At 55.5% G+C, this 10,294-nt stretch overlaps 1 protein-coding gene across 1 annotated transcript; it reads left to right on the top strand.

The window, feature by feature from the left end:
* Window positions 1-398: 398 nt before the first annotated feature.
* On the top strand, window positions 399-9,836 carry ALDH3A1 (aldehyde dehydrogenase 3 family, member A1). The gene is made up of 11 exons (XM_004685062.2): window positions 399-434; window positions 3,249-3,415; window positions 4,899-5,130; window positions 5,928-6,013; window positions 6,246-6,454; window positions 7,071-7,188; window positions 7,648-7,789; window positions 8,343-8,509; window positions 8,939-9,038; window positions 9,423-9,553; window positions 9,650-9,836. Exons 2-11 carry the CDS (start codon window positions 3,254-3,256, stop codon window positions 9,662-9,664), a joined length of 1,362 nt encoding a protein of 453 aa, XP_004685119.1. The 5' UTR covers window positions 399-434; window positions 3,249-3,253; the 3' UTR covers window positions 9,665-9,836.
* The last annotated feature ends 458 nt before the right edge of the window (window positions 9,837-10,294 follow it).

The following is a 10,294-nucleotide window of genomic DNA, read 5'->3' as shown; positions in this document are numbered from 1 at the left end:
CACACTCATCATGATTTGTACCTTGCTTGCTGCCTACCTTATGTAACCAGTAAAACCTGAGAAACAATCTTGTCAAATTGCCCTTCTGGAATCTGGAAGAAGTTCAAGCCAAGCTGAATTAATCAATAGTCCCACGCCCAGGGCACACATAAACTCCTTTAGAAAGTTGAACTGGAGCCCCAAGCCTTCACACACAGAGACATCCTTGCGTTTCAGACTTGAACAAAAGCAGACACAGTGTGTTCTAATCCCCTAAATCAGGGCTGAGAGGGAGCAAAGGTCCAGATACAATTTATTCCATATTTGAATTATGTTTCTTCTTGTTATGCAAATTTCCAGGGTGGGGCCAAGGAAGCAGGAGGTCTTTAAATGTGTCCCTTGGGTGGATGATCCTTCCACAAGAACCTCTGCTGCTGGGAGAGGCTGTGTCTAAGGTAATGCGCCCCCACTTTCCTTTTTTCCTAGGTGAGGCTATCCAGCTGGAGCCTGCACTAGGGGCACCGGTGGGTCATCTCTGTGGCTGGTCCCTCCCGCCCCAGCAACATCTTCTAAGGATCCTGTGATTGGCAAGCCCACTAACATCCCCCAGCAGGGTGGAGGGCGGGGCCCTGAGGAACTGGGGTTGTGACTCCAGGTGAGAAGCCTTGACTCACTTGTAGCAGAGCCCAGTAGTTACAGGTGTGAGCAATAGAGCTAAAAGATGAAGAGGGAGGTGTTCAGGTTCTGGCTCGGCTGCTTCCTAGTGAGACTAAAGACAGCATTTCAAGTCTTTTGATCTCGCTTTAGTCATCTATAAAATGGACTCATAGAAATCCCTCTTTGTAGAAGGTCCTACAGAAATTTTGTGAAGATCAAAGTGGGTGGCCCAGGGAGAGTCACCCCCTGGAGCTCCTGGGGGCAAAGCCCCAGGGAGGCAGGAACGATACAAGGAGGTGGGAGGGAGGACTGGTCCTAGGAGAGGGAAGCCAGCTGCTTCCCTTGGGGAGCCTGCTGGTTCTATGCGTCACTGTAATCACCTGGAAGGGACACTGCCATTCACGCCATCCACAGAGGAGGCCCACTCCTTCCCAGGCATTCTGCAGGTCTAAGCAGTAGTGAGTGGGGGCTGAGGACTAGGGTCTCCCTCACACCAGGCCCTCCTGCACTGGGCCAGGCTGCGCTGGGGACCGGAGCACAGAGGCTCATCGATCTCTGGCCTGACCACATAAGGCCAGGGAGGGAAGCTGGATGTTGCTTGAAGGCTGTGTCACTGGGTGTGTGGTCAGCAGAGAGGCCAGGTTCATTGCCAGCTGGGCTTCAGGGTCCCAAGAACAGGGGTCCTTCTACTGTCCTGTAAGATGCAAATCAATTACAGATTGTGTGTGTGTGTGTGTGTGTGTATGGCTATTTCCATTTTAAAAAAATTATTTATGTAGTTATATAAGCACATATAAATACATGTATATAAGTACACATAAGTATGTATATAACTACATATAAATATGTGTATATACATACATGTATGTAGAAGTCATATATATTATAGATGCACATTCGCCCCATATACAATATGTAAATATCACATATTAAATAATTTTTTAAAAGATTTACTTATGCATACAGAACTGGGGTACAGGTCAGAGGTGTGGGGTGAGGTGAGGTGAGAGGATTCACCAGAGACAGAGTGGGAAGCAGATTGGCTGAAATACACTGCTGAGGGGAGAAGCAGGTGAGAAAGGAGAGTTCTGCTGAGCATGTGGGTCAGCTCCCTGGCTGGGGATGGAACTTGTGCTGCAGTGGCTTTGAAGAGCTTCAGAGAGCTGTGCTTTAACCCACTGCATCCCTAGGGAGAGCCCATATTAAATAATTTTATATACCATACAACTTACTACTTAAGCCATGTCATTTATTAAAATAACTATATGTGTGGAGTATATATGCATATATATTTTGGTAAAATGGAAATAGCCTTATATTTTGCTCTGATATTAGAAGGCATGAAATGTCTAAAACTGGATCAAAGCTCTCTGGGAGGGCAGTGTGGAAGTGCTGAGGGAAAAGCACAGGGAGACTTATTTTTCTCCTTGCTCTCTTGTGTTGGTTTTAAATTTTCTGCCATGAGCTTGTATAACCTACTAAACAACTTAACAAACATTTGAAAACTGAGAGTTCACTGAAAAAGTCAGGTCACTGGTAATCCCATGCCCACCAAGGTGACCATGCTGGGGCTGTCCTTGTCTGGTCTCGAAAATGCAAACACACACACGCACATGCACAGACCACACTGGCCCAGATGCCTGTTGTTCCATCTTCTCTCTGTCTGGGTGCCAGGACACACCCGGCCCAGAGTCCCTGTAAAGGTGTGTTCTCTCCTGGTCTGCACATTCACCCATCACACAGGTGCAGCACAGTTCACTGAGACGTGCCCTGCCAAGGGACATTTAGGATGTTCCCAGCATTCCTGCGATGAGCTTTCTAATTCATGGATATTTAGGAATGCTGTCATTTCTATAAGCTCCTGAGTGCAGACCTGCTATGGCACAGAGAAATATGTTTTAAAGGTTTTTGCTGGATGGAACCAATATGGCCCAAGAACAGCCATCCCAGTGTGTGTAGTTTATTGTACCAGTAGCAAGAATCCCCCCGTACTTCTGTGTGACACTCTAAAGCTCAGCTGGCTTCTGCTCTGGCTTCTGGTTTCTGATACGACACACACTGGTTTAACCGCCAAGCATTGCTCTGTCTGCCAAACAACACCTGCTTTTCAGAACAGTGGCAGGCCAACAACAGGGTACTTGGTTTCTGCCATCAGCTTGATGGTGGAAACACTACCTGCTCCTTCCAATCTAATCTAGAAAGTAGCCAGGCTGGGTGTGCAGAGTTCTTGGAATTTGCCTGGATGTGTCACCAGCTTTGTAAGCAGGTAGAGGCAGGAGTGGGACTTGAACACAACCCGGTTCACTGCCATGAGCAGGGCGATTCCACTTAGGATGGCATGTCTGCTTCCTGGCCCTTACTGCAGATAAGTTTCTCATCTGCTTAGTGGCGTATGGTGATTCCAGAAGGGTCTCAAAAGTGTTGGGTTTGAGCATCCAGAAGGCAAATGAATAGTTTGTCCCCGCGCTCCTAGGGAGAGCTTCCTCTTTCCATACCATACGCGGGCGGGGAGCAGCTGTCGGCTGGGGTACCGTTCCCGCGGCGCCCAGGTCCCAGACGGAGCAGGGAAAGTGCCCTCCTCTTTCCCCGCTCCAAGGTGCGTTTCTCCCCAGGAACCATGAGCAAAATCTGTGAGGTCGTGCAGCGGGCCAGAGATGCCTTCAAATCCGGCAAGACTCGCCCGCTGCAGTTCCGGATTCAGCAGCTGGAGGCGCTGCGGAGCATGATCAAGGAGCGCGAGAAGGACATTACCCGGGCGCTGCAGGCAGACCTTCACAAGGTGGGTCCCCGCCGCGCGGCCGGCCGGGAGGCCACAGCAGCAATCCCGGGTTCAGAGTGAGGAGGCAAAGATGGGGCTGCACGGGGGCAGTCGCTGCTTGCATTTGGGACATCTGGGCACCAACTCTACCCAAAAGCACCGAGTCTCAAACACTCTGTCAGGACTCTGACGAGAGGGGCAAGTGCCCTTTCTGTTGCAAAGATGGGGTGCTCTGGTGGGTCTCGTTACCTTCCCCTCGACCGCCAGCCAGGGGCTGGCCACGCCTTCCCTCAGTTTGTCTGCCCCTAGCTCCGGGCTTCACGTCCCTTTCCACCCTGGGGGGGACAGGAGGCTCCCGTTACAGCCGTCAATGTCAAAGCCGTGGATGCTTGCTGTCCTCAGCCTCAGCGCTCAGCCTCTGCAGGGCCGCCGGGCCCCCCACACCCCGTCCCGCGCAGCGTGGCCCCTCAGAGCCTCCCCGCTTTGCCGGGTGTCAGTCTCCTTTTGATTTCTAAGTATTCCCACGGGGACTCCCCGGGCAGGCTGCCGCGCTGAGCCAACCCCCACGCCTCGAGTCCCCAAGTCCTCTTGCTGTCCCCCAAGTCATCGGGACCTGTTCTAGACGTCTATTTGCCTGGAACAGAGGAACTGTGGAACCCAGCCCCTGTTTTTCAGTTTATACCAATAGAATTAACAAAATTTCTCTCGAAAAGAAAAAACCACAAGAGGAAAACCCCTCTGTTGACGTCACAGTTTCTGTTGGACTCGCCACAGCCGAATTGGGGCGTCCTGCTGTGTGAATCTGGCGCCCCATCCTCTTTGCCGGCTCCCACAGACCCAAGAGCACTTGCTCTGGCGGTCCGGCTCCTCCTCCTCCCAGCTAAGGCTCTGGAGGTCGTCCTAATTCTCTCCCCTTCTTCAAGGGGTCTCCTTAGGGCTCTGTGAGGGATTCAGTCTCGCTTTAATTTCTGTCTTCCCAGCGGGACTCCCGGGATGGTCCTCCCACTTGTGCTCGCCAATGACTGTTAAATCTGCACCTGCAGTGCAGGCCTGGCTCCGTGGCCACCATCCCCCAAACCCCCAGGGCCCCCTCAGGAACCTCAGCCTTGACGTGTTCAAACTGCTGGGGCTTTCAGCGCTGGCAGAGAGGGGCCCTTGAAGACTCGCTACCACAGTGGCTGCTCCCCGTTGTGTCCTGCCAGTGCTTCTTCCCGCCCAGCCCACGAGTCTGGGGAGCCTGTGGTAAGCAGTCCTGCTAGCCTCCATCAGGGAGCTGACATGCCAGGCTCTGCCCAGCAACCATGCACCCGCCCTGTGAGGTACAGGACCTACTCCCACGTTCATATCGCAAGACTGAGGTCAGAAGAAGGGAGGAAGCACATTCAGGGTCCCAAAGCTTGGAGCAGAGCCAGGAGTTTCTACACATGGTGACTTTCTTCTTCGGGTGCGGGTAGTGTGGCCTCCCTCCTGGGTCAGTGAGTTCACACGATACCTCTCACCGTAGAATGAATGGAATGCCTTCTACGGGGAGGTGGTCTATGTCCTGGAGGAGATCGACTATGCGATCAAGAAGCTCCCTGAGTGGGCTGAGGATGAGCCCATGGAGAAGGCTTCCCAGACCCAGCAGGATGAGCCCTATATCCACTCCGAGCCCCTGGGTGTGGTCCTCGTCATTGGCGCCTGGAACTATCCCTTCACCCTCACCATCCAGCCCATGGTGGGTGCCATTGCAGCAGGTAATGGACTCTGGTCTAAGAAGGGGAATTGTGTGGGATCCCTGTCCCTCACTAAGGAATGGGGTCCCAGAAGCTCAGGCCTGAGGGAGATGGGCCTGCCAGGTAACCCTGATGGATTTGGTCTCCCAGGAGGCTTCAAGGACCAGTCTGTTTAGCCAGGTCTCCTGGCACCGAGGCCCAGACTGACTTACATGTTCCCACAACCTGTGCCTTGCTGCCTGAGTGTGCGGGGACCGGGCTGCTCTCAGCGGTGATGCATCAAGCCTTGCTAGCCAGTTGGAGCCCGCTCTGCTCTCCTGCCAGGCCCTGGCCAGTTCTCACCCCTTCTTCTTCTTTTTTTTTTTTTTTTTAAAGATTTATTTATTTATGCATACAGAACTGGGGTGAGAGGATTCACCAAAGACAGAGTGGGGAGCAGAACAGCTGACTAACGAAGTACACTGCTGAGGGGAGCAGTGGGCGGGTCAGGAGAAGTCTGCCACGCCATGTTGGTCAGCTACAGGGCAGGTGGGGATCGAACTCATGCTGAAGTGACTTTAGCATCATTAGGGCATGCTGTGCTTAACCCGCTGTGCCAACAGGGAGGGCCTCTCTCCCCTTCTTTTTCCTCTTCCCTCACATCTTAGTAACTACAGAGGGACTGGTGGTGCATTTTCTGCAGCATGTCCTGTGTGCTGTGTGCCTGAAACTCTGTCCGTTCCCCTGAGGATGCAGAAGATGGGGAAATTCTCACAAATTCACTGGGAGGTCCCTGGCTTGGGTGGGGAACTTGGTGTAACCCTGACTGCGCTGTGCAGGGAACGCTGTGGTCATCAAGCCCTCGGAGCTGAGTGAGAACACGGCGAAACTGCTGGCCACCATCGTTCCTCAGTACCTGGACAAGGTGAGCTGCTCCTCAGGGCTCAAGGAGAACCTTGGTAAGGCCAGGTCTTTCTCTTGTGGGGGGTTGGGAAATGGTGGATTCTTGCAGCAAGGGGTCAAGCAACGGGTAGCTGCTCTCTGCCACTGGGTTGAATGGAGCCCCTGAGCCAGGAGAGGGGCCTATTTGTCAATGGCTGGCCAGGAAAGGTGGAGAGGGCTTGTTTCTGAGACTCGCTTCTCTCTTTGCATGGAAGGATCTGTACCCAGTGATCAATGGGGGTGTCCCTGAGACCACAGAGCTGCTCAAGGAAAGATTCGACCATATTCTGTACACGGGGAGCAGCAATGTGGGAAAGATTGTCATGACAGCCGCAGCCAAGCACCTGACCCCCGTCACGCTGGAGCTGGGGGGAAAGAGCCCCTGCTACGTGGACAAGGACTGTGATCTGGACATTGCCTGCAGGTGAGGCGGCTCTGGGCTCGTCTGCCCCAGAGCTGCCATCGTAGCTGCCTCCCAGCACACACAGACCACACGTCAGCATTCTCCTCTTGGGCACACAGACATTGCCCTGCCCTCGTGGAGCCTTGCAATCTGGGGTGGGAGCCAGGCGGGAGGTGGAACCACGTGTTCACAGGAGCGGCCTGGGCTATCCAGGAAGGCAGCTGCAGAGGAGAGGTCTAACAGAGCTCTTTCCAGCTTCCACGCCCCATTTCCAGGGGGAGGGGGGCTAAAGCAGCAGTGATACCTGGCAGTGTAGGGTTAAGGGCATGATCAGACAGGCAACAAAGACCACCCACCCTAAATATGTCCCAGAAATCCCCACTGGTCACTGATGAGTGACGCCATGGCACCCCAGCCCTCACCCCCACCCCATCTTTGGTGCTTGTTCATGGATGTGGGTCAGCTCCGTCTGCATTCTGGAAGCCAACGGGATGCCTAGGGAGCCCCTGGTGCAAAGGGCACAGCTTCAGGCTCCAGCCTGCTGGGGAGCCTCTGGGGGTGCCTCCCTGGCCCTTGCGCCGAAGGGAAAGCCACAGTGCTGTTCCCGAACCTCCCATCTAATCTGTTGTTTTCACAGGCGCATTGCCTGGGGGAAATTCATGAACAGTGGCCAGACCTGCGTGGCTCCAGACTACATCCTCTGTGACCCCTCCATCCAGAGCCAAGTTGTGGAGAAGCTGAAAAAGTGTGTGAAAGTGAGTGTGGGCTCCTGGGGTGAGCGAGGGGCCGCCCAGCCCTGGCGGCCCTCACACCTGACTTCACGGACCGTAAACAATACTGGGTTAGCATTGCCGATGTTCATATATTCATTGTGGCTGATTTGGAGAAGCTTTAAAAGCAAATATCTGGGGAGAAAGCCTCCATCAGAGGGCTGCCATGAAAGAGCCACTGCTAAGCCACGGGCCCCTTCTCTTCATTTTCCTTTCTGGGAACACACGGTTTGTTCCTAATGTAGTATCTGCTGGGCTAAGCAGAGGACACAGCACTGTGCATCCTGAAAGCCGTGGAAGACCTCGGACACGGCAGGCAGGTAGATCCTGGTGTCATTGGCCAGGCGGGGCGACATGTGCCCCACACCGGGACCGTGACTGTGCAGCCTCTGGCCATGACAGGGGTCCCTGTCCTTTCCTGAAACTACCGTGTCTTCTCCACAGGAGTTCTATGGGGAAGATCCCCAGAAGTCCCAAGATTACGGAAGAATCATAAACTCCCGTCACTTCCAGAGGTTGATGGGTCTGATGAAGGGCCAGAAAGTTGCCTTTGGGGGCACGGGGGACGCAGCCACCCGGTACATAGGTGTGTGTGTGCCCTTTGAAGAGAATGTGCACTTCCCCAGACTTGGTGGCAAAGGTGCACAGACACTTACAAGGCAGGCACAGCCCTGTCCTGGGCATGTCACTTGCCCCTGCAGGCCTGAGTAGGCTCTCAGCGGCAGGGCCTGACCACAGGGGATCCCTCTTGAGCCCCGCTCCCCACAAGCTGAGAGTGTAGCTTCATCTCCTCCCTGTGCCACTGTCAGCTGGGCACAGGGACCACAGGTGGCCGTGAGGCTGGGTGTGCTCAGTTAGGCCGAGGGCTGTCAGGCCCAGGGCCCTGCTTGTCCTCCAGATTACTGAGGAGCCTGAGCGCTGCTGGACACTGTCCTGGGCCCCTGGAGGGGCAGCTCCTGGACTCCCCATACAGGTTCACTTGTAGTTCTCCTCAAGGCCTGTCAAGATGGCGGCTGGAGCCTGGGGCAAGTGGCAGGCAGTTTTAAGCCTCCATGGCCTTGTCTATAAAGGAGCTGGAGGGAGCTCGGGGGCCTGCAGGGGTCTCAGCGCCGACTGACTCTGGCTTGCTTCCTGCTCAGCCCCCACCATCCTCACGGACGTGGATCCCAAGTCCCAGGTGATGCAGGAGGAGATCTTCGGGCCCATACTGCCCATCGTGTGTGTGCACAGCCTGGAGGAGGCCATCCAGCTCATCAACCAGCGGGAGAAGCCCCTGGCTCTCTATGTGTTCTCCTTAAATGACAAGGTGCTCCCAGGTGTTTCTTCGGGGGAGCCAGGGCTCCGGGGCACAGCACTCACTGCAACAGGGTCCTGAGGCCACAGACCTGGGTGCGCACCCAACTGCCCTCTTCCCTGCTGTATGACCTCGGGCAAGTCACCTACCCTTTCTGAGCCCCTCTCTCTTCAGCTCTGAAGTGAGGAAATACCCACCCAGACCACGAAATGAGCTGGTATCTGAAACGGTGCCCTGCATGCAGTCTAGGGAGCAGGTGCTGTTACTACTTCCCGCACAGTGTGTGGGAGAGCAGGAGACCCTGGCCAGGGCTCAGGGGCAGCAGGTGTAGGCCTGGGCTCTGTACCCACCAGCTCTCCTCCGTGGCTCGCAGACATACCCCGACAGCGTGGGAGGGACACCTGGGGAAGGCTGGGGTGTTGAGGGCTGCCACTATTGCAGGTGATTAAGAAGATGATTGCAGAGACATCAAGTGGCGGGGTGACAGCCAATGACGTCATCGTCCATATCACTGTGCACTCTCTGCCTTTCGGTGGCGTGGGTGAGTTGGGGCTAATTTCACCACCTCCCTGGTCCCCTCAGGTGTCCTCTGGTGGGGCAAATCCTACCTGGGAAATTCCCGCTCACCTCTTGTGTGGGCCTCTGGCCTCCGCCAGCACACCCACCAGTCATGTTTCACCTTGAGCCTCCCAGGGGTCATTGAGGTCACTCAGCGCACTGGGCCTGATTCATAGAGGCCCTGAGGAGGGCGGCATGGGCAGGGGTCATGCCGCCACTTTGTGTTGTGGCTGGGTTTACGCTGGGCACTGTCTCTATTGTCCCTGGTTGGGACAGCTGGGAGGTGAGAGGAGTGCGTTGTAGGCAGGACCTGTGGGTCTGGGGTGGCCTGGGGTGGCCTGGGCCCTGAGCCGGCTCCTCCCTGCAGGAAGCAGTGGTATGGGGGCCTACCATGGCAAGAAGAGCTTCGAGACATTTTCTCACCGGCGCTCTTGCCTGGTGAGGGCTCTGCAGAGCGATGAGACCCTCAGAGCCAGATACCCACCGAGCGCAGCCAAGGTGAGAATGGGGGCCATGGAGGAGGCGGCTGCTGGGAGTCCCTGGGGGCTGGTGCAGGACAGAGGCCCACTGTCTCTCCTCCTGTCCTCCTCACAGACAACCCACCGCTGAAGAGACAGCTGCACCCCAGGGCCTCCCGGGCTGTGTCCTCACCCTGCTCTCCAGCCGGTCAGAGAGTGGCTCCTGGACACCCCAGCAGCTCTTTCGGGGGCCACTGCCTGGGCCAAACCACATTCTGCCCCAGGGCCTCACCTCTCCAGGTGCCCACCTCCTTTCTAGACACAAAGTGACAATAAAATTCTCCAACTGAAGGACTCACTCCAGCATGTTCCTTTGGCAGCCCTGCACCTAAGCAGACCCCTGGCCTCCCTTCCACACCATCCTCCCCTGGCGGCTGCCTCCTGCAGGGAGCTGTTCAAGCCAAGTCCCCGGAGGCTTGCTGGCCTGCCTGCTCTGCCCCAGGGGGGATTCGGAGCAAGCCCAGCCACCTGTCCTGTCATGCATCTGTGGAAACAAGTCAACTTGGCAGGAGGATGGGTGGCCCTGCGGGAGACGCAGCTTCCACTCGCCCTCACCACCTCCGGGGTTGGGCTCCCTCCCATGCCCTAGCGCCTGCACAGCTTCCCCAGCCTCCTCCTTTCTTCTGTTCTGGCTCCTGAGCACCCAGGTATTTCCTAAAACAAAATTCAGGCCATGTCCCTTAAGGGCAAATAAGAGGCTGAATTCTCCCTGCCAAAAGTA

The sequence above is a fragment of the Condylura cristata genome, unplaced genomic scaffold, assembly GCF_000260355.1.
Source record: "Condylura cristata isolate star-nosed mole 26May11 unplaced genomic scaffold, ConCri1.0 scaffold00017, whole genome shotgun sequence".
Classification (NCBI taxonomy): domain Eukaryota; kingdom Metazoa; phylum Chordata; class Mammalia; order Eulipotyphla; family Talpidae; genus Condylura; species Condylura cristata.
This window is presented reverse-complemented; position numbering and strand designations above follow the sequence as displayed.